Consider the following 23,191-nt stretch of genomic DNA (forward strand, 5'->3'; position numbering starts at 1 on the left):
GACTTCTCTCCTTTGGTGTCGTGTTGACGATTATCATTTGCCTGAAAACAGGGTGTTTTTTATCTGGACTTGTCATCAAAAGAGCTTTCACAAACAAACTTAAGTCGCATATCACACAAAGGAAATTCCTCTAGCCCACCTGATTAAATTGTAATTATTCCAGACCAAACTCCGGGATTTTAAGCCGGAAAATATTTCCCTTCTAAGATCTTCCGAAAAGCTATTCCTAGTACTCGTAGAACATCGAAAACCGATCATGAACATAAACCAACCACCAATTCAAACATTGAATTAAAACATGAATATATATCAGAAACTATTCATGAATATATACGACGATTTGAAAGGGCACTCAAGTAAAGCAGTTATTCTAAGTATTTACAATAATGTTATAAAACTCAAACGGTGTTAGTATTCAGTGCTCACATATGGATCTGATATTATATGAAAGAAGGTCATAAATTACTAGTATATATGCAGAAAGATACAGAAACATGCTCAGTAGCAAACAGTTTAAACATAAACCCGGTTTAGTGGCAATGGGCAAACGCCAAAAACATAGAACACAAATTCACAAACAAAAAACATAGAACAGCACACAACTCTACAAACAGCACAGTGCATAAATCACTCTCTGTAAACTGGAAATTATGACAACATTAAATGTAAGTGCGGGGCGACTTTTTACAGCTTCCACACGGAACTCAAAAAACTGCTGTAAATATTAATATATATGCAAAAAGCTACAGAAACACGCTCAGTAGCAAAAAGTTTAAACTAGCACTCATAAATTTCTGGTATTAAGTTAGGGATAACGTGGTAAATGACGTGTTATGTATGGGCGTGTGATAACAACAAAAGCTTTTTTGAATAGACAGGATATGTAAAAAGATATAACAAAGTATTTCTAATATATTTTTATATTTGGTGTTTAATTAATCTACATGAAGTCTTACAGTTATATAATATGTTTCAAATAATTGCACTTTGTTGCCACTAGGACCAAAAGACATGCAATAAAACGGCTATAAAATTGAAAGATGAAACTGCAGTATTACAAAATTGCATCCCGTTATTAAAATATATGTTGAGATATAGTCTCTAACTTTTTTCACGGAGGTGTAGCGTTTTGAAGAATACTTAATGTTTTCAGATCTGTTTGTAAGTCGTATAGATTTAAGTAATGTTTAAAGGTAAATTCATACTAATATACATTTAACATGCTTTGTTTTAATATGATTATTTGGGATTTTAATCTTACAATTATTTGTAATGAAATCAATAACGGTTGACTGCTGAATCCAGTTAACATGCAGATTGGAAAAAAATTGCCATCACATTGGACAAAATATAATTTGGAACACTGGACGTGAAAAATTATACTTCAATTTGTATCCTTACAACATTACTGATTTTCTTTTCTGAAGAAAAACTATAGTTTATAATTTCGATTTATTTTTCGGACGTTGTAAACTATGTTCGGATTAAAGCAAACATATCGCTCCAATGCAAAGAAATTGTATACTCCGTTTTAGGTCATTTTATATCCCTCTCCATCACAAAAGGGACCAGAAAAAACAGTGAAACAGATTATTGTGTGTTTAACTCAATATAGTTCAATGTATTTAAATATTATAGTAATATAATTACTTTTTATTGTTCTTAGTGACTTCTTATTTTTAAATTTGTCGGTGTTGTTTTCAGACATTATCATACTTTTCACGCCAACGGTTGGTATGTGTCTGTATTGATAGTACACAAGTATGAATAGCTTGGTGCAAGGCGATTTATACCAATGCATGACTGTTCTTCCAATTAGAGCCACAGTAACGTTAAAATTCATACATTTTAGAATGAATCTTGTTATAGAAAAGGACAAGCCGGAAAATAGTAGTATATGTCACGAATTAGTCGGTTCATATTAAGAAGCCTGTCAAGAAAATAACGCCTGAATGTGTTAAATAAAGATCTGATGTATGAATGTAGGTATAAGATATTTTCGATTCTGTTTTTATATCCTGAAATTTGGCAGCTCTTGTGGTATCTGTCGTTGCTGTTTAATGTAGAAAAACACACATGTTATTGAATAAATAATAACGTATGTACATGTTGTTAAAACTCACACAGATATAGTTTCATCTAAGACAACGCGACAAAACATAGGAATATAATTCAGAACCTAAAACCGAAGAAAGAACTTAGCCAGTGGAAAAATCAAAGCAGTCGAAATAAAGACTTGTTGTATGCATACTAAGTAAATTTTGGTTTATATATTAATAATTTGATCCTTAGTTTAAAGAACGAGAGAATGAGAAATTCGAGCCAACCGAAGTGTGTCAACCCAATTGTGGCCAATTATGCTACAAGTATAAGGAAACTTTACATTATGCTGACAATAAGTTACAAAGTCCTTGTTTCAGTGTCAGGGTATCTATCATGATTCCCTACCTTGTTTTTTTTCTAACGATTCTAAAGATTTCTCAAAAGGACGTTTTTACTGCAACTAACAACATTTTAAATTTCTTGACTGCATCGTTTTCTGCGTTTATTACGTTCATTTACGATTATCGATTCGATATTACTGTTTGCAATTAAACTTGTTAAAATGTGCTTGCCATTCAGTTCAACAAAACACGAGTAGCCCGCTTGCGTATTTCATGTTTTTCAGGCCTTTTCGGCGAAACCTCGAAGCAAATCTTATTCAGGGTATATCTTCTTCGTTGTGTATAATACTCTTTATTGTTTATGATGTCTTTTAGATTTGGTGTGTATTCTTGTCACTTTTCGAACATTTTAAAGGGTTCCGTTTGTAGACAAGCCGTTTGTTTACAGCTTTGATTCAACGGTGGATAAAAGCGAATTTAATGCAACTTTTATATGCACGGATGTGTTGCGTGAGATATGATGCCGTTGTTTAAGTATCCCGGGTTAGGAAAAAAATACCTACATTCCTTTATGTCGATCTCTATGCTATATATGTTTGACATGAGTTTATTCATTTCATGGATTGAGGGGTAGTTGGTTGTGTTTTGTAATGTAAATGGACTTTTTTTACATATGAACAATCATTATTATGTATACAATATATGTTTACGAACTATACTAGATACATTTACACCGAATGATATCTGTAATAATAGACAGACAAAGCAAAGGATAGTTGTATTTCGTACGAAGTGCTTTATTTATAGTTTTACCTTATCAGTTTTGTGCAGTAATGTCTCAAAAATAATTCGTGTGCAATTTTCTATGAGCGTTGTTTCGCAAACCCTGCTTCTCAGTTATTATGGAGTGGTTAATCAATTCATAATGCTGATTTTATGCACGAACATCGAGAGTAACTGTTATTGCGTAGTTAAACCATATCCCTTGAGATAGCAAGAATATGGAATTTGGCTAGAGCAGATACCTCCCATAGGCCCTAATTGTCTCAGAAACTATCTACTCCGCCTATTATGGTAATTGTATTAACTAGGCTGCCCCCAATGTCCTTCATTTTGTACTGTTGGCCAGATACAAATGTGCTGACAAACTAAAATAATAGAGGAGTGGATGGTTTATTGCCATAATAAAAATCTCAAAGAGTTATGCATGAAATTGACCTGTACATGAACATACTATTTCAGAAATCAAAAAGGTGACGCTTCTTTATCACGTATTTTATTGCCATATTTATGAAAAATTCAAATAGATATCGTAGCCTTGAGAAAAACAAAATGATAAAATGTGTTATAATCGTTTTGTCCATGTCTTAAATCCATATGCTCTTGATGTTGTTAAAAAGCTATCTCATGCTTTTTATCGATCAAGTCATTGGGAATTCCTTTTTAACACATTTCGATTTATTACTTCACAAATGTGTTTGCAAAATCGTTTAATATTATTGAGACGCGAAATATAAGAACTGTTTGTATTATGTTTATATGAATTCCCCATCAGTCTTTCATTCTAAGAATTAGATTGCTTGCTCCCGTCATGAGTAAAATTCTTCCTATTGGTGTTCATGAAGTTAAATCCATTAAGAACATACACTGTGTTAGAACAACTAATTCAAAGAGCAATCAAAGATGACAATCCGTTGTACAAAAATGTAGTTGTTTAAGGAGTACACGCTTATTTAAAAGCAATTGTAAAGCTTTATTTAAATAGAATCCGTTCAAAACAATAATATTTATAAAACAATTGGTCTGAACATGTACATGTACGATGAATGGTACTGTTTGTTTTAATATTATGAATACTTGGTTCGTTTCATGTGCTTTTTTCTAAGAAAAACAAATAATGGAGATACTCTTAAACTGAACATATAATTAACATTTCGAGGTATTCGCACATAATTGCATTAGCTGATATCACCGTTATTGGCAGAAACGACTGCGTCAAATATGAGTTAATAAAAAGATCTTAAAAATTGGTCATATATGAATACTTCATAGGATAATAAAAAAGGATAACTTGCTAGGGAGATAAATCGCAGTATGATCCATATTTAGAGTGGAAGGAAAATAACTTAGGGTAAGTAGTCAGGTAAGGGTAAGCTTTAGTCGCCAAGTCCGTCTTGGAGGTTTTCTGTTATAAATTATTATATAAACGCACGTTGTTGTAAGATTGTCATATGTCCATAAACATAAACATCGTTTTTGGGACATTCCCTGAGCTAATTACACACTGCTGTAAGACGACAACAGAGCTAATACTATTAGCTTTTATTAATTTTGCACGAACCACTCGTCACATAAAGTATGTCTGCCTAGTTTTACCGAATAAAGCATGCAATTCCTAATGTTGTCGATCATTGAATATACTAGTAATGTTTAATAAACCTGATATGAATACGTACGTTAGTATTTATAGTAACAAAGATGAAGGTTTTGCATACGAATATGCGACTTTGATTGTAGAATACTGATTTAATCTGTACATTGTCACAGGAGATGGAAGTCATGTTTTGTTTTATCTCAGACTGATGTGCACCAGAAGTAAGCTACGAGATGTTAAAGAAGCGGCAGAGCAGATAACGTTTGCCGTATATCAACACTCAGATAGTTATTAGTATGCAATGTCCCAAGCCAATTCATTTTGAAATGCAACGTAACCGTAAGCTTTTATGTAATGGGCTAGTAAGGAAACGCACGCTTACAGCAAATATTTATCTAGAATAATCGTCAGCATGTTGCATTTATCAATTAAAGAAAAATACATTTTACTATCATGGCTGAAAGGTATCTTTATCTATATGGTATTATATATCATTATTAAAAATGAGTTCAGCTATCCCCAGAAATGTCCAAGGATATGTTTGCCTGAATAAGTTAACCCTCATCTACGTGGAACGTCTTCGATAAATGTTATTCATTGACAACTGATAAAATTGACAAATTTTAAACTACAGACTTAACAAAAATCTGATTTGCCTTCACTGAAATAAATGAAATGTAAAATTCGCACTGTTTATACGGATCGTAATTTTGACTGTTTTAAGGAAGGAGTTCTAGGGTGGTGTTCAATATACAACTTTTCCGAACTGAATTTTGTTATATGATTACTATGATTCTCATATACGTCTTGTTTCAAAGAAATAAACATCCTTTTAAAAATATCTATGAAGAAAACGAATAAAACATTTCAGACATCGATAATTATGATGACACTCAAAACATTGGCAACATGTTCTGACAACATATGACTTACATACAAACACACTAGAGGCCAAAATGTAACATTACGTAACAATCATTATTCTTGTTAATGTTATATTATTCTTGGGACTCCACACACTTTGACCACCACAATTGTGTTTATACCTCGATAATGACATGAATCACACAATTCATTAATTCAATAACTCGCATGCAAAAGGGTCGACCTAAGTTGCTCAGCCCGTCTTGGCGATTGTCTGCAAGAATCTTAAGACATATCATACAAAGACACGTCGTAATAACCTATTTGCTTGCACACCTCGGCCTTTCAAAACAAGTTTTCTGTGTTCAACTGAATAAGGCATACAATTCCTCTCTTCTTTCCGAATGTTATCGATCCGTTTTATGAAAGCCAATTGAGTTTTTTTATAGCTCTGTAGAGTTTGATAACTTGAAATTTTGCTAAATATACAGTTATTTATATTTCTAAACATATGTCAACTGATTCGTGGTTTGCATGATGAGTTTCAGTATGACAAGAGCACAAATATATATTATTTGAAATCCATTTTCAAAGTCATAATCCCGGTTTGGCCTTTATAGAATCTCCAAGCCACCTAGTTTGATTATTTGTGGGTTTGTTCTTAAATTTTATAATGATGAAGTATTAAATACTATGTCCAGTTCATCGAGTCATTTTGGACATGTCCTCAGATTGACATACGCAGCTAGTCGTCGTAGGAAGACAAAATTGATACTATGATAAGCTGAAAATTATCTCTTTTATTCTTTCGAAATTTATCCAATAAGCGCTGTAGACAATTTTAGTCAAGAAAGCAATGATTCTTTAACTTGACCAACTTAACGTTAATAGGTTTATCGGTCCAAGAGTATATAAAGAGCACAGTCTCCGGTTCGATTAGATTTAATAAATATTTTGCGAATAGAAAAAAACACATATTCAACTACGGTATTAAGATAGTTCTTCTAGTACGGTTCTATCATACCTCTTCGCCTGATGATATTTTTTAACAAATTTAACTTATAGCACAAACGAAGAAAACGTGATTTAACCTATCCTTGATACTAGTTTAACTATTATGAGCTCACTACTAAGTTTAATATCATGGTTGTCTTTATAAAGTCGAATACTCTGACTCCCCTCTTTATGTCGCCAAATTAGAGCACTTTCTATATAGAGAATCCTATCAGTTGGAATGACAACTTAGCTGTTCTGAAATATCACATTTAGAGAGTGTCATATTACAAAAGAAATAATCATGAAGGGTGTATGTTGCCTTGTTGCCAAGAAGCCTTTTCTCTTTGAATTGATTGTCGTGTGTGTGTGTCGAGAAAGTAAGGTAGAGGCCCTTTCAGGGGTAGTTTTGGTACCACTGCTTTACAATAGCGGTCGTTCAAAGGTGTTCTGCACCATTGCACATCGCTTTATAATATCGGCCACACGGTGTTAAATATAGTAAAGGTTGAGCCAGCTATTCATATCGATCACTAGTGAGATTTGGATAAAATTAAATTGCACAGCTAACGGCCTTTACCGAAGTGGGTTTTAAGTTACAGTTTCAACTGATTTTTCGAGCCCTGTAAGTAAGTCTTATAGTAACTTATATTCAAATGTGCAGCTAGCGTCCCTTCCCAAGGTAGGACATTGTTTGGATGGTTTTGTCTACTGTTTCATTGAACCATGCGAGTTGGCAATGGCTTCTGGCTGCGCGGCATATCCGAACGCCAGCTGCCTTATGCTTTAAAAACTTAAAAAACAAATGTCTATTTTGTTTAGTTTCTTACCTATTTTGCTAAGAAGTGAACTTCTATACCACTAGACCGCTCTTACTTTCAAATTGTACGCGATATAGTATATATACTTGCATCCTAGGTTAAGTTTATGATAATTTCATGCATTATAATTGCTGCAATTTGATGCTTACTTACCATTGACGTCTTATTTTCCATCAAGACATTGGCTTATCTCAACATCTTTATGATTATTTATTTATCATAAAGCCGCTGTCACCCTTATCTTGAGGAAGACTTTCGTTTTGTTAAAAATAATAACATAAGTACATCATTTGATTGCAATGACTGAATGACATTTCGGAAAAAAAGCTTTTACCTTTATTGATTACAATTTTTCATGGAAATTTGTAGTATTTTAACATGATGATAAATGTCTGACGAAATTAAAAACTTTGAATTGTTAATTGCGTGCTCGGCACTAATTTTTCTTAATACCCGGTATTCGTAATGTCTTTGTCGAATAAGGTGATACGTATATTTTGGTAATTCAGCAGTCGGTCGTTAGAAACTTAAATAAGATGAAACGGTTAATTGAAAAATTGGGTAGGCCAGTAGGCAAAACCTTATTTCAGCTGGTTAAAAGTGATAAGTATGCATGCATGTGTCGCCCTTGTCTCATTTAATTTAGTGAATGCAAGCTAATAACATCTAACCAGTATATGGATGATTTTTCGTGCAAAATAAAGTTAAAAAAACACTTTTTACGCCAGGAAATAATTAAGATGCAGGGTAATAAGCATAAATGAGCGTACTTTCTCATCGGTGAGGCTTGAGCCGCTTGACGCAATGTTAACAATATGAAGTATGTGAGCACCAGATATATAAATGGATATATTTTCCTTAAAAAAAACTTAGTCCTAATCCATCAAAAGTGTTGTTTTTATTACAGCAGATGTTGATTTAAGTTGACAAATGATATAATATCCAAATATTACCTGATGTTTAACTAGAAAGTACATTTTCGTCACAGAAATTAACAAAATGGTAAAACTTGGACTGGCGTATGCAGACTATACATTTAATTTCTCATTTACTTCTTCATGACATGTTTTTCGTATTGCCTGTATGTTAATTATATGTTTACGTTTAAGCGATAAATACTGCCGAGGGTGCCACGCAGATTGCTACGTCAATGATGTGAAGGTCGATTGTCATCTTGCTCAAGTGTATTGACATGTGAACATTTGAAAACAATAAATATTTAAACCTATATGTATTTGTTCTGACCAAATGACTACCATTGAATGTTTGTTAGATCAACTATTGACCAATTTAAGTGTCATCACGACAAAAAAAAAACTGTTTTTAAATGCTATTAAGTTATATGTGGTAGACGTAATCGCAGTATCCAGTGTCATCTATATATCAATAACAATAAGGTGGAGAACCAGAGTGTGATATCAGGAGACATCGGTAAGATAACCAAGCTTTCATCGAAAATTGAAATGTTAAGCCCCGAAACACGGGTTTAAACAAATACCCAGAACCAAAAACTGCATTCGCGGTAAATACGGCCACTTCGATATAGAAAAAAGACCACTTGGTTGGTCAAATATTACCACTAGGATTTCGTTCAAGGGTTTAAACAACTGAAATCAATATTCGTCCAATCACTGGATTTGGATTTGTATAAAGCTCCTCATCCGTTTAATTGAAGCCTCAGTCATATAAAGGTTCGATCGGAATACCACGGCTTTTTCTTCCGCCATATGACGTTCCCAGTATGCTTGCCGATGCAGTAGTAACAAGTCTGTTGTACAATTTATAATAAAGACATTGATTGTTTTAACATGATTCGTATTACTCAGTTTAAATTGATTCAAAGTGAAGTGTTTTATTGCACCGCCAACAAATGAATTATTCGATCATTTCAATTCGCTCTACGGAGACGAACCAAACAGAAACAACCAACTAAATGAAAATTCAACAGAAGGAAATATACAAAATGAAACACTCGATAGTCCTTTTTCAATCACAGAACTAAAAAACGCAGTATTTTCACAAAATAATTCAAAAAGCCCAAGGCCTGATCAAATTACTGCAGAAATGTTTAAAGATACGTTTGAAATACTATTTCTGTTAGATTTATATAATAAACTATTGCGCGAAGGAGAATATCCTAAATCTTGGGGGGTTGGCATTATTGTTCCAATTTTTAAAGGGGGGAATCCAGCCTAATATACACAAGTTTACAAAATTATTATGCGAAGAAACCATTAACACAACCATCAATATGGCAAAATATATATATCATGCAAATAACCTATGAACTTAAAATAAATAACATCATTATTCAATCTCACCAGTTGGACAGTCTACATATGAATAATCCCATACAAAATACTGCAACTAATTCACTATATGTTCACGGTTGGAATGTCATTCACAAATGTATAATACTTTTCATTCATAGAAAGTTGGTTGTAGTACCACATAGCACGTGGGTGTCAAGTCATTGAGTACATACAAAAACACGAGTTAGCTCAAGATATTTACGACTGGATAAATACTAACTTTTGTTAAACAAACACTCGGACTTTGGTGAATTAATTTTTGTTCTATCAAATTGTTAATAACAAAATGTTTTATTTAAGCATTCTAGATTTACCTTTAATTGCAAAATAATTTACTACTACTGACTAACAATCATTTATCTTTATGTTCACATTTTATTTTTATGCTTCTCGCTTAGTTCTACCTGTTTGCTCATAAACTGTTTGTATGCTATAGGCATTATTGCCTGAATGCATTAAAAGTTGTTGTTGTTGTTGTTGTTGTTGTTATAAACCATTTAGATTCCGAAAATTATAGTCGTCAGGCTTAGCTTTCAAATTGAAATTACTACGCGATCAAATTGGAGTGTAATTTAAAGTAAACCATTCTGACGTTGTAAGCCGTCCATATACATTCGAGGTTGTTTTCGAAGGAAACTGGCTGATCAAGTTTGTATCTTTTGAAATAAGTTAAGTAATAAATCATGAATGAATCTAACATACGTCTTGTATGATATCGTCTACATATGCATATAGATACTACATTCGTATGAACAATGATTTACAACACTGATTATATATACAGTCATTAATTTTGTTCTATTTGCAGACTTTATTGAAAACATACTTCTCTAAAAAAGAAATGAAATAGTTTTAGGCTGAATCATGCAAACTTCTTTTCGAAAGAGTAAACAATGGCAACACCTTCTGACAACAAGTGTCATTAGTTCTCCAAGGAGTTACATGGCTTATAATCAATCATTAAGACAAATCATATACGGAAGCCAACTGTCTTGTCCATTGATTGACACACCCTATTTAACATCTAGACATTTCAGCTTGACATTGATTGATTTACCATTCAGTGAAATCATGTGAGAAAAACTCTATATAACACATGTCTAGTTCATTGACTTGAAACAAAACAAATGAAACGGTAAAAAGGTCAGAAACGATTGTTTTCGATCCGAAATGGTCTTCTGTCGATTCATTGAACATCTGGCGGATGAACTCGATTTACAAAGTGGATGAACGCGGTTCTAGGTGACACTAGATAAAGACTCAGATCTACTGTTTAAATGTTTTCCGAACGGTTTAAATAAAACAACCTTCTTGTATAATGTATCTTACTTCTTTTCTTCCTTGTCCCCTGATTAGTAAGCAAATAATATTAATTGTATCCGATGCTCAGGATAACTACTTACAAACTCTTAGCGTTGCTTATGGCCTCCCCGATTCATATGGCTGCCTTATGAGTTGACTCCGCCACAAACTTTTGGGTGACGTGAAGTTAAAGTTTGATGCCAAAGAAGGAAATTTATCCACACAAAAGTAGTTTTTCTTACATAGAAATGCTGTGGAAACCGCGTATTAATGAAATTGGTTTGTATAGCAGGAAAGACTGCCATCTTTAAACATTTAATACTCACAGTAACAGCAATAGCTAACCTTAAATACCTATGAATTAAATGATTTTACCACTTCCTTCAATCACAATTCAGCGGCTAGGTACTATCAAATTTGTCTACTTAAATCTCTGAATATTACCTATAAAGATCATTTTACCAAATTACGTTCCCTACTCTTTATTGATTTTTCTAGAGCGACGCTAAAAGCAATCTATGAGACGTTTTACTTCAACGGAAATCCGTATAATTAATTGTATTTGTTACTTGTACACTTGAATTATTAAAACAAAACATAGTTTACGTAAAATTCCCAGATGAAGAACACAAAACGACAAACTGGTAAGAAGAAATAACTATTGAAGCCCGTACCTCGTCCTCCGGATTTCGTACATACGAGTATAACCAATATATGATTGGCGGATTGTCAGTTGATGGAATGCCTACTTAAAGGATCTAATAGTTGTTTAGTTCTTAAAACATCTGAATTGCCTAAAATAATTATACTCTAAGACTAAACGATTCTGTCGCGTCCTTGTTGTCTTGTTTCACATAATTATTATGCTATCCCATGTGTTATTCGCTCACACGTGTTGCAAACCTTAATTTTACTTACTATCATTTAATACATGATATTACATTTAATGGATGCATATAAAGGACAGTAGCTCCAGGTATTGCCATCGTCGTTGTGTTTCCATCTTGGACGACGTTTGTGTCGCCATGACATATAGTACACTTTAGACGTCAGAATCAGTTAATGCGAATCACATATTTATAAAAAAAAATGGTGCCTTCTCAGAAAATAATGTGCACTAACTACAGAATTGTTTTCCTTTATAACTAGGATTAAAACACCTTTTAGTAAATTTCGATAACCATTGCATTCGCCCATTTTCAGCTCAGGTTCAAATCTCTGACCTTTCCAGGGCGGTTACTTTAAATATGTCATAGATAACCGATATATGAATATTGATGAGAAACGTATGCACAATTTTTGTTTGCTTGTGCGTTAGGAATTCGAAATTCCGCTTTTGATTCATCTGCCGCTTTAGTTTTCAGTAAATGTTTCAAAGGAAGTGTTCTGGTATCAAGCTTACACAGCCAAGTTTCATTAAAAAGTGGACCTTTTTGTATGCCTTGTATTATTATGACTGAACATTATTTTATAAACCCAACAATGTGATACTTATTCAAATGGTAATAGTTGTATTATAATTAATAACTAATCCAGCATCAAAGTATCAGTTCCCAAGATTAATTACAGCAATTTATTCGTATGAAGAGCATTCTTATAATGTCCTTTCAATAACAACATAATTATAGAAAAAAACATATCATTGTTGTTGTATCAACGGAATAATTCAGAGAAATCCCCGTTAAGTGGACATGAAACGAAGAGTTTACTAGTACGTATTATATAAGTAATTAAGGTCGCCGACCAATAATGCAGACAGTGTAATGATATAAATTAAGAACACAATGTTTATCAATGATTAATATAGACATGTTGTAACTATAAACAGTAATATACAGTTTGGATAACAGGTAAATACCTGGTATTATCCAGGTCATGATGAACTTATTGTGCACATAATGCTCTGTTTACAACATGGTCTGTAAATTTTGTATAAACAAAAACTTTTTAAGTTACAACTCGGATGCTTTATTTAATATTACCAAACTTTGTTACATTAACATAAAATGAGTAAAACATTTATATTTGTCATTTTCAACAGACCTACTCACATTGAATGAATGTAAATTTTAACATCACATAATTTTATTTGACATATACCGACAGGTAAACAGGTTAATAGTCATAGGATATTTGTATATTTATATAACGTGATTCAACATATCATATATTACATTGGACTTTTAAAAGTATGTCGAACTAGGCAGACGCTCCTTTCCCTAGCAAAATCACCCGGCAATGAGTATGCAAGACAGCTGTCCACTACCATGAGATGACGGCGTTCAGCGACAAAAAAAGACTTGAACTTGAAAGCATGTCCGTGTACAGTTTTCGCTATCAGGGTAATTATCCATCTCGAAAATCTCATCCAGATAGTCTCGCTTTCCTAAAGCTATTGACGTACCTGTGGTGTCCGTAACAACTAAATTCCAAAGGCAGTGTTAAATGAAAAATGCTTGTATATACTTAAATTATATTCCGCCGGTCGCTGGGACTATTTTGTGAACCTGGGCTATTTAAATAATAGGTTGATAATGTTACGGTATAAATTATTTAACTGATATTTAATATTGAAAAGGCTTTGGTGCGGATCATGGCGTCGTCATTTGCTTCTGCATCGTAAGTAAGAAACTACATTTGTTATAACTAAAATACGTTGAAGATCTGCCCTGTCATAAATCGGTTATGAGGTATTTACAGCATGTTCTGTCTTTATCTAGGGCAAATTATCACCAATGTCCATCATTGGTCTATAAGTCATCTACGTTGCATATTGTGGTGCATTTCTTATTTTAGCATTTTCTTAAATTTTAGTGGAAATGCCAAAACCTTTAAATAAAATAAAATTCATATGATGTTTAAATAGGCTTACGTCCGCCCTCGATTATAACCTTATAAACAAAATAATATATTGAATCTTAAGACAGGACATTTTATTGATCCATAGTAATCATGTAACTAGTTATTAACTCTTAAAATACTTATGTATGTGTATTCTATACATTATGTTAGACTTTCGAAAACTCAGTAAATAAGATTTGATCACTTTCTCATGTGTAATGGTACACTTATGACAGTTCTGTTTATCATAGTGGATGCAAATATCAAAGTGCATGCAAATCATATGAAACAGTGTGAATTTGTAAAAAAATGCAAGAATCAGTTTTTTGTATTTTTGCATTTTTATTACGAATAAGCTTTGTAGCATTTTTACGTTAAATGTGATGTTCTTTCAATGAAAGATTCTTCTGTAAATTCATGTTCTTTTTACCAACAAATTGTCACTTTTTTATACTACTACAAAATAACAAACAGGTTAGATAATCTTATGAGTTTTTCGGGATGTCGCTCATAATTTATTGGTAACACCAGCGTTGTTGGCAGATAACGATACCTAAGATTATGATTTATTAACGAAGTTTCCAGTAATCGTTTTTTGAAAGATAGGCTCGATGTTAATATATTTTAGATATCTTCTAGGGTAATAAAATGTTATATGATTAACATTTAAAGACAGATATGATAGATGGTAATATTATGAACACAACTTGTAAGTGGAGAAAGGTAATTGTTTCATGACTTAGGTTGGTGTATGATTTGTACGACTTTGAATATGTTAACTTCTGTTGCGTCGCTTACAATAAGTACTTAACTAAAACATGTTCTAAGACAGGTGTGATTGATGGTAATAATATGAATACCGTGATCAGGGCTGGTAATGATATTAATCCAATCGTGATAAAAACCCAACTCCAACAAATTTCGAAATGAAAGACTGCGCAAAAACGTCGAAAGGTACATGCGTGGTTAGCGATGTGATACACCAGTAAGATTTAGTGCGATGTACACAATGATGTCAATTCTTAGAAGGTTTTAACATGTTTTCTTTATTCAAGCAATCGTATAATCTTGTGTCTAGTCCCTTTAAGTCTGTAACTGTTTATGTTAAAAGTCGAGGATTTTTTTTTTCCATTTCCATTCACTTCATACTTAATTATATCAAACAGCACAGTGACTCTGTAACTCACAGGTTAAGACAGTACATACTAAATACTTTGATATTTATGTTCCTTATGCGTTTTGGGTCAAAATGCGGATCGTCCAGAACCTTCAAAATGACAGCACCCACCATAAAAAAATCAACTTATCAAGTAAAAAATATTTCAGCTAAATAGTCAACAGAAACGTTGTTACTTCGTTGTTAGAAGGCAAGGTACATCAAAACATTATTTTTTAACTAAGTTCCAAGCACTCGTTACATTTAGAATTGATAGGTGTTAGGATGTTTATACCATTTAAATATCTTCTAGGGTGATATATTGTTCGATGATTCACTTTCAAAGACAGATATGATAGATGGTAATATTATGAACACAGACTGTCGGTTGGAGGATGGTAATTGTTTCATGACTCAGGTTGATGTATGAGTTGTACGACTTTTGTGATTATGTTAACATCTGCTGCGTCGCTTGCCCCTGTTGTTGGCATTGTATTATCAAGATGTTAACCTGTACGTGAAGCAAACAATGAAGGGATCGTATCAAAAAGCGTTCACCAATTAACTAGAAATTCAACTGAATACCTGTTACTATTTCAACTTAATTATAAGTTTAATTTTTGAAATCAAATAAACTTTCCTTTAACTGACTATTACATTTAGGACCTTAGGGCCCGGTTGTTCAAAACACTCGTTAAATTACTTACACTTACGCTAACGTGTTAGCGTTAAATCATCAATGTCAACGTTAACTAACGACATTAGCGTTATCCTGTTGTTCAAATCCCTCCTGATGTAAGCGTTAGCTAACGTTGATGTAACGCTTATGTGTTAGCGTTAGCATCAGCGTTAAGCTCACTTCCTGTTTGTTTTCCCATAATCCTTAACAATTTCCTGTCGTCTGCTTTAATCCAAGATGGAGGCTGTACAATCTGTCAATTCAGTTCCTGAAGTAAACAAAAGAAAAAAGGAATGAAAACTTCAGTATTGGAGAGTTAGAAATGCTGACGCAAAGCTACAGAAAAAGAGAACTTAAGTATTTGAAAAGTAGCAATGTTGATAAGAAAAACATTTGGGAGATGATTGCTGAGGATGTTTCAAGTGTTGGGATTTCATTAAGAACTGGAAAAGAGTGTAAAAATAAGTGGGCAAATGTCCACAGGGTAGCAAAGCAAGAGCATGTTAGCTACAAGAAACACCAGAAGGGCACAGGAGGTGGGTTTCTATCAAGGAGCCCATCAATTATTTCCAAGATGGTTGTCGAAAGTGCCACGGTAAATTCGACGAAATATGCCGGAATTGTTGGGGGAGTAGCAACAAAACTTGGTAAGTGTCAGACTGTATATATTTATAGCCAATTAGCACTTAAACAAGGCGATATATATGACAAAAACATAGTTATATCTTTAGAAAATTGTAAATGCTCGTCTGTCATGTAAGAAAAGCCCTCTTTCTAAATATATACTTTTAAGATCTAAAAATAGATGTTCGGGAGTCTCCAAATTTTGAAGACGAACTAATAAGAACTGGCATTTATTAAGAATAAACGTCATATTAAGAGCAAAGAATATCTAACACAAAACGGAAATATGAAAAGTTACATTACCTTTGGTTGACACATTCCTGAAAGTAACTGATTGTTTGTATTAGAAAACTTTGTCCTCCACGCGATGATGATTTCGCTGAAACTTCCGGTCTTCTATTTCCCGTTCGGTTTCGTACACCTCTGGTCCCGTTAACCGTTTCGTTTCCGTACATTTACAATTCTTGATTTTGATCGATAACGGATTAGTACTGCTGCAAACACAATACTAATGTCTTATGACCTTACATAGTTAAAAGGCTTACATGAATAAAAAAACTGAAAATTTACTTTAACTTACTTATTTTAACATGTGTGCACTTTTCTAGACTCACTGCTTGAGGAGACCACTGTTGGCGATACTACAGTAATTCATCCTCCCAACGTACTTGTTGAAGTTACAAAACAAGATGTGAGTGTTTTATAGATAATTCAATCAGTTGTATAACGTTCATACATTTATACGCAATATATATAATTTGAACATCACATGTTAATAAGAATAAATGCTAGATACTTATATGTACCAAGTAAACCTGGGAGGAAAAGTGTGCCCGGTGACGGGACAATAACAAGGGGCTCTAACCAACTGAGCTAGCCGGTAGGCTACCCACACACACTACAGTACATAGGGGCTTTAAAAATAATTAATGCAATAGGATGAAATGAAAGCCAGGTGAAGAGACCATTGTTCGTATATGTTGAAATTGTTGGGTATGCTTTTTAAACAAATGCCTGTGTAGAATTACCCCAACAAATGCCTTTTTATATTAATTTGTTTGCATCTTCAGAATGCAGGTACGACATACGAATGTGGTAATCAAGGCCCCTCCGTGAAGAAGTCGTGAGTTCCAATACCTATATGATACAATAATGTTTATTACTCATATTTGAATAACATAGATAATAACATTAAATGGCATTATAACAAAAATCATTAACAAAATTTAAGAAATGTATGAACAGAATAAGTGTAATTTGAAGTGCATAATGATTCATGTAAAATAAATTCGTGATTGCACAAGGTTAATATAGGACTGTGAACAGTCATATAATTCATTATCACAGATATTTAGCCTTTTTTACATAAACATTTGAAAACTAGCTTTTACTAAGACATGTATATAAAATATATATAATTTGCATATATATATTATATTTAATGATAGAGAAGTTGTATAACATATTTCCAGTGAGGTCTTGTTAATGTGTTCTGTTATAGCTGATATAAATTCAACATGTTTCTTCTCATGTTAAACCATCTCATTGCGGGAAATGATAAATTTGCAGACGCAGTGTCAGTTACATAGCTGAAGAGGAACGGATGAGTTTCGTAAGAAGCATTAGTTAAAAAATTATATTAATTGAAGTTCTGTACAGATTTTATACATAGACTCATGTAAATTTAACTTTAAAAACTTTAAGTTTGGAAAAAAGTCTTCTATTTTAAATGTTGATATGCACATATGTCTGTTTTCACTTTCATATAATGACACAGTTACCATCAAACATGGCCATGTGATATTTTTCATTGAATGTTTGTTTGTTTAATTGTTTTTCTTATCAGGTATGTCCCTTTAGTTCTCAGTGCAGTTTTGAAAAAAATTAATATTAAATTATTAATGTTACAGATAAACAACCTTGTCAGTGGAAGTGGACAAGAAAATGTCAGCATACCTGGTGGACATAAAAGGTAACAAATTTAATAAGGTTTCAAGAGGATGTGGTGAATTCAACAATGTGTAGTAGTTGATTATGTTACAATTTTAACTCAACACAATAGTTAAGCATTGTTATGAAGTGATATGAAATTGCCTGACATACTACAAATTGGGAAATTCAACCATGTTTATGGTCCAATGGTTTTTTCTAGCCAGTCATATAATATAGATTAACATTCTGGCCAAAAGATAACATTTGGACAACTTATCCAGTTCAATATTTAAATACATTTCCCTTTTTAAGAAAATCTTACGAAACTGCCAAGGAAACAACAAAGGTGACAACAGAAGACATCAACAAGATGCAGTACATCTTTTTCCAAAAACAGGTAATGAGCTAGTCTTTGTACATATAAATATATATTCATATTTGTCAGTAAATGTTGCCAATGATTTGGGTAGGGGTTGCAAGATTTAATGGTGTTAATAAAATTGTTTAATTGAAAGACATTCTTCTTTTTCTTTAAATTACTGCAGTTTGTTGCATCATAGAGAATTCTCTTAGAAGCCATCCAAATATTGCAATTTTTACTTTGACAGAAAATGCCTAAAATTAGATTTCCATATTCACTGCAATATTGCAATTTTAATTCAGAATGAGCTGGCCGATGTCCAGATCCGAAGCTTCGCAGCAATGGAGACATTCTTCAAGTGTGCCACTGAAAAAATGCAAGGGAAGGAACAATCCTTCAGCCAAACACTAGCGGGATTCATGGGTAAGCCTAGATATTTGATCAAGAGAATAAGTGTGACTTGTTATATTGTGTTATCCATATTTCACTAATGGCAATGCATATAATAAACACGAAAAACACTTTTTATTATATGCCTTCATGTGGTTAATAAAGATTTATCAGTGAAATAAAAAGCTTATTTCACTGTTTCAATTGCTGTTTCTCAAATGTTTTAGTTTTAGCATGCTCTCAATTACAAATCAAATTTCAGCGCATTTCAGAAATGATGTTACATTTGCATGAAAATTGGCACGCTTTTCTGAAAAACAACAATTTATCAGTGGTCGAAATTTACACAAGCCTGCAAGACCTGCACTGGTAAAATGTGTTTCGGGCTTGCTCAAATTCTGAATTTTATATACTAGGGCTTGTTAAAAAATTTGATGCCAAGCAATAGAATAAGAATATGGGCTTGTTCATCCAAAAGTCTAATTTTGATGACTGATTTATTGTCATTTTAAGGCATTTAATAAAACACGAAAAATGTTTCAGTGTAATTAAAATATATTTCACCTCGTGAACACCAAAAGTAAATACTTAACTCATAGCTATGCCACTTGTGAAATTTATCTTTTGATGCTAACTTGTTGAAATAGATCTTACATTGAAAAAAAACAATTATCCTATATTAATTGAAGTATGCTCTAGCAATATGATCTCTTATGGCCTGCCCCTGCTCCTGTCCTCTGTAGTCTTCGCCTGGCTGTGGCGCAACAGGAACAACGTCATCTACATCAGGCTCCTTTAGGTCGATGGCAAGGTTGTGGAGTACAGCACAGGCTACAGTGACCTTAGACGCTTTAGCTGGCTTCAGACGTAGCTAGATGGGAAATACACCTAAGATTTATTAATTGAACAATTACGGAATTTTGTACAAAGTAAACATCTGATTTAAAAACTCCCCAACCGGTAATCAAACCAAGGACCTTTTTGTTTATGTATCGAAAAACAATTAAACTTACCCCATCCACTGGAAGGCTTAATCCACTTATACTGTTTAACTTTCATAAGACATAGTAACTAATGGTGGTATTTCATTATTCATTTCATCATTTTGCTAAAGATTAAATGAATAATGACATAACAAGGATGTGTTTTTTGTAAACAAACCGTAATGTAAGGTATATAGCAGGATGTTTAAGTTAGTTCAACACATTTCCCTACATATATATATCAAAATTCTTTCAACTGCAACTTATATTCCATTTTGTTGTTTCGTTTTCCGTGAATGTCAAGGCCATGTTTTACCACAAAGAAAATGTAGAAGGAAGGAAATAGAAAATGATTCGAGGTTACATAACACTATGATATTCATGTTTATTGAATTACTAGCCCTTTGCTTAAGACGTTTTAAAAAGCCCAACTATCAGTTGATATTGTTTTGAACACCGTAATATTATTTAAAAAAAACACAACTTTTATTAATAATATAGTTTACTAATCTAATCTGCTTTATTCGTATTTTATATTTACCTCTCCATGTAGAATTCCGAATCGTCGCTTCCAGCGACCAAAAGCCATTTCCACAGCAACCCTTGTCCTTGAGTGTGCCCGGTTGAAATTAATTTTCTGCTGAGTATCGGCCACTCTGTATGGTGTCATCATGACACGTGAACAGGCATACCTTAATATACAATGTTAAATATTTTCTTTTCAGACCAGTGATATAATACATCTCAAGTTCCCCTTGCCATCTCAACCCCTGACTTGAAGAATTTGGTGAAACACTTCCATCCCCACGGCTACTCTATTTTTTTTAAATAGTATGATATAATATGCAGACTATTTAAAGTTGTTATTATAGTTTTGTTATGTTTGGTGGTTATTTTAAAAGAGTTGGTAAACGTGTATGTTTTTTTTAAATGTATGCATATTTAACAACATGTGAAAACAATATATGTTTGTGTTGAATGTTATTATTACTTACCCACTGTCAGCAATTAAAATGCCATTAGTCCAACGTCTGTTCATTGCGTCCATGTGGTCCGCAAGATCACTTGCACGATAAATAAAACTGTCGTGCGATGAGCCTGGCCATCTGGCGTCAAGGAATGTAAACCTTCCTGGAAAACAACGAACACGACTGCTAAGACATGTTAGATTGTGTATATATATTGAGATAATGGCAATCTACACCACACAGTGATTTATTACGATTCAATTATACATCGAAATTACAATTCAGAGTTATATAATCAAAATTACAATTCAGACTTAGCAAACTGTTTAGTATTGTATCACTGTTACGGCGAAGCCCGTACACTGCAATCTCCGAGCTAGATTGCAACGTAAGCCACAAAGGTTTTTTTACACTTTTATATAAAGGAGGGATGTATAATTTGGATGAATTTCACTTGATGTAAATACTTTTCTGATGTTGTCCTTCTCAACTTTAGGCAATGTAAATAATTGCATTTAAAATAGCATATATCCTTAATACTCTATCATACATGGATCTGAAATAATACGTTAATGACGTTAAATATAATTTAGAACAGATATATGAAAATGTAATATAATCAATCTTTATCTTTCTAACATGAACTTACCGTAAAGTAGAATATTATTATTGTCGTAGTGACGCATGTGAATGTCATGAATTTAGTGCAATTTCCATATTAAGAATCTTATCTGAAATCTAATTTATTCAATGTGACATATTTCATTTACCGAATTTCAGTGCCGGACTTACATACAAATTATAATCATGAAGTTTTCATGTTCTTTCCTTTTGCTGGCATTTTACGTTGCAGGTAACAATTAAAAATATTTTAAGGTTTACATAACTATGTGATGCCTGGTAAAATAATATACTTCCAATGAGTTAACGTACATCATTCGGAAAAAGACCATCGTTTAAAGAAAATTGTCAATTGAACCCATATCTGCACACATTTTTAAAAAGACAAATGTCTACAGGTTCTATAACGAGATAAATACATATTTATTTCGAATGACTGATGGAGCCTATTTGAAACAATGATTTAGAAACAAATAGTTCGTGCTTTTTAGTGTTTAATTGAAAACAAATGATGGGTAATATTCTGATAAATTACCCGTTTGTAACAATACGTTTATCATTCGGTGTTTAGACTAAATAAATAAATATTTTGTTCGACAATGTCCACATATTCTTGTAAGACTGCAATAGTATGATTATTAAATTGTAGCAGGCAACCCTTGTTTTGTGAACTACCAGATGCTAGAAATGCCTACATAACATTATTGTAAACAATGATTCCTAAAACAATTTAGAACATGTTTTAGTATATGTGTATATTTTGCAACCCTACTGAAGGCAGGAATATTTTATTTGGACATATTTGTTGATACATGTTTGCAAATAAGGATATCATGATGAAATAAATTACAAATGTGCCGAAAGTCGCCTTTCCGAACACCGAGTATTTTCTGACGGTATTACCAACTGTTTAATCGCGCACTACTGATCCGAAAATAGTGTACACGTTTTGTTCCAATTCAGTTTTGCAGCAAGCAGCCCAAGGTGGGAGCATGTTTGGTCATCGCTGTTACTGTTGATAAATATACATTGATATTTTGCGACTTGTTAGGTTGCTTTGGGGTCCTGTCCGGTGCTGATTGTTACCAGTGAAAACGTCCGTATAATGTTATCTATCACTGTATTGTTATCAAAGTTTAGGGGGGAACTGGCTGCTGCCTTTTCAAAGCAGTATAGATATGCGAGATAGTTGCATACGTCAAATACAATGAGCATGAACATTTGAATGCCCTAGTGCAACTAGGCTTCTGATCGTCGGTGTTGAAATGGAACCTCAGGAATTTGGTGTGCAGATATCGGACGAATGTTAAGGTGGCAGAGTCAACTGTTCAATTGATCATGTCAGTCATTGTTTTCAATTAATGTTTGAATACATAATAGGTGTGCAGCTAGCGGTCCTTCCTAAGGCAGGCTTATGTTTGGGCGGTCTTGTCAACTGTTTTATCGATCCCTGTCAGTCAGAGATAATGTCGGGAGGCTGTCCTGCATATCCTAACGCCGTCTGTCAGTAAGTTACAGTCTGTGAATCACAGTGAAAAATATTTCAGCTATATTAACACAATTACACAAAAAGTATTGCTAATTAC

General features: G+C 33.1%; 2 protein-coding genes across 2 annotated transcripts; one reads left to right on the forward strand and one right to left on the reverse strand.

The window, feature by feature from the left end:
* Nucleotides 1-16,048: 16,048 nt before the first annotated feature.
* LOC128240490 (uncharacterized) lies at nt 16,049-19,327 on the forward strand. Its single transcript, XM_052957140.1, has 8 exons — nt 16,049-16,373; nt 16,959-17,041; nt 17,421-17,473; nt 17,920-17,962; nt 18,261-18,322; nt 18,595-18,679; nt 18,946-19,066; nt 19,296-19,327. Exons 1-8 carry the CDS (start codon nt 16,049-16,051, stop codon nt 19,325-19,327), a joined length of 804 nt encoding a protein of 267 aa, XP_052813100.1.
* A 385-nt stretch (nt 19,328-19,712) lies between these two features.
* On the reverse strand, nt 19,713-20,686 carry LOC128240491 (putative nuclease HARBI1). Its single transcript, XM_052957141.1, has 2 exons — nt 20,558-20,686; nt 19,713-19,904 (listed from the first exon to the last, which is right to left on the reverse strand). Exons 1-2 carry the CDS (start codon nt 20,684-20,686, stop codon nt 19,713-19,715), a joined length of 321 nt encoding a protein of 106 aa, XP_052813101.1.
* Between the last annotated feature and the right edge of the window lie 2,505 nt (nt 20,687-23,191).

Source organism: Mya arenaria, chromosome 7 (assembly GCF_026914265.1).
Source record: "Mya arenaria isolate MELC-2E11 chromosome 7, ASM2691426v1".
Classification (NCBI taxonomy): Eukaryota; Metazoa; Mollusca; class Bivalvia; order Myida; family Myidae; genus Mya; species Mya arenaria.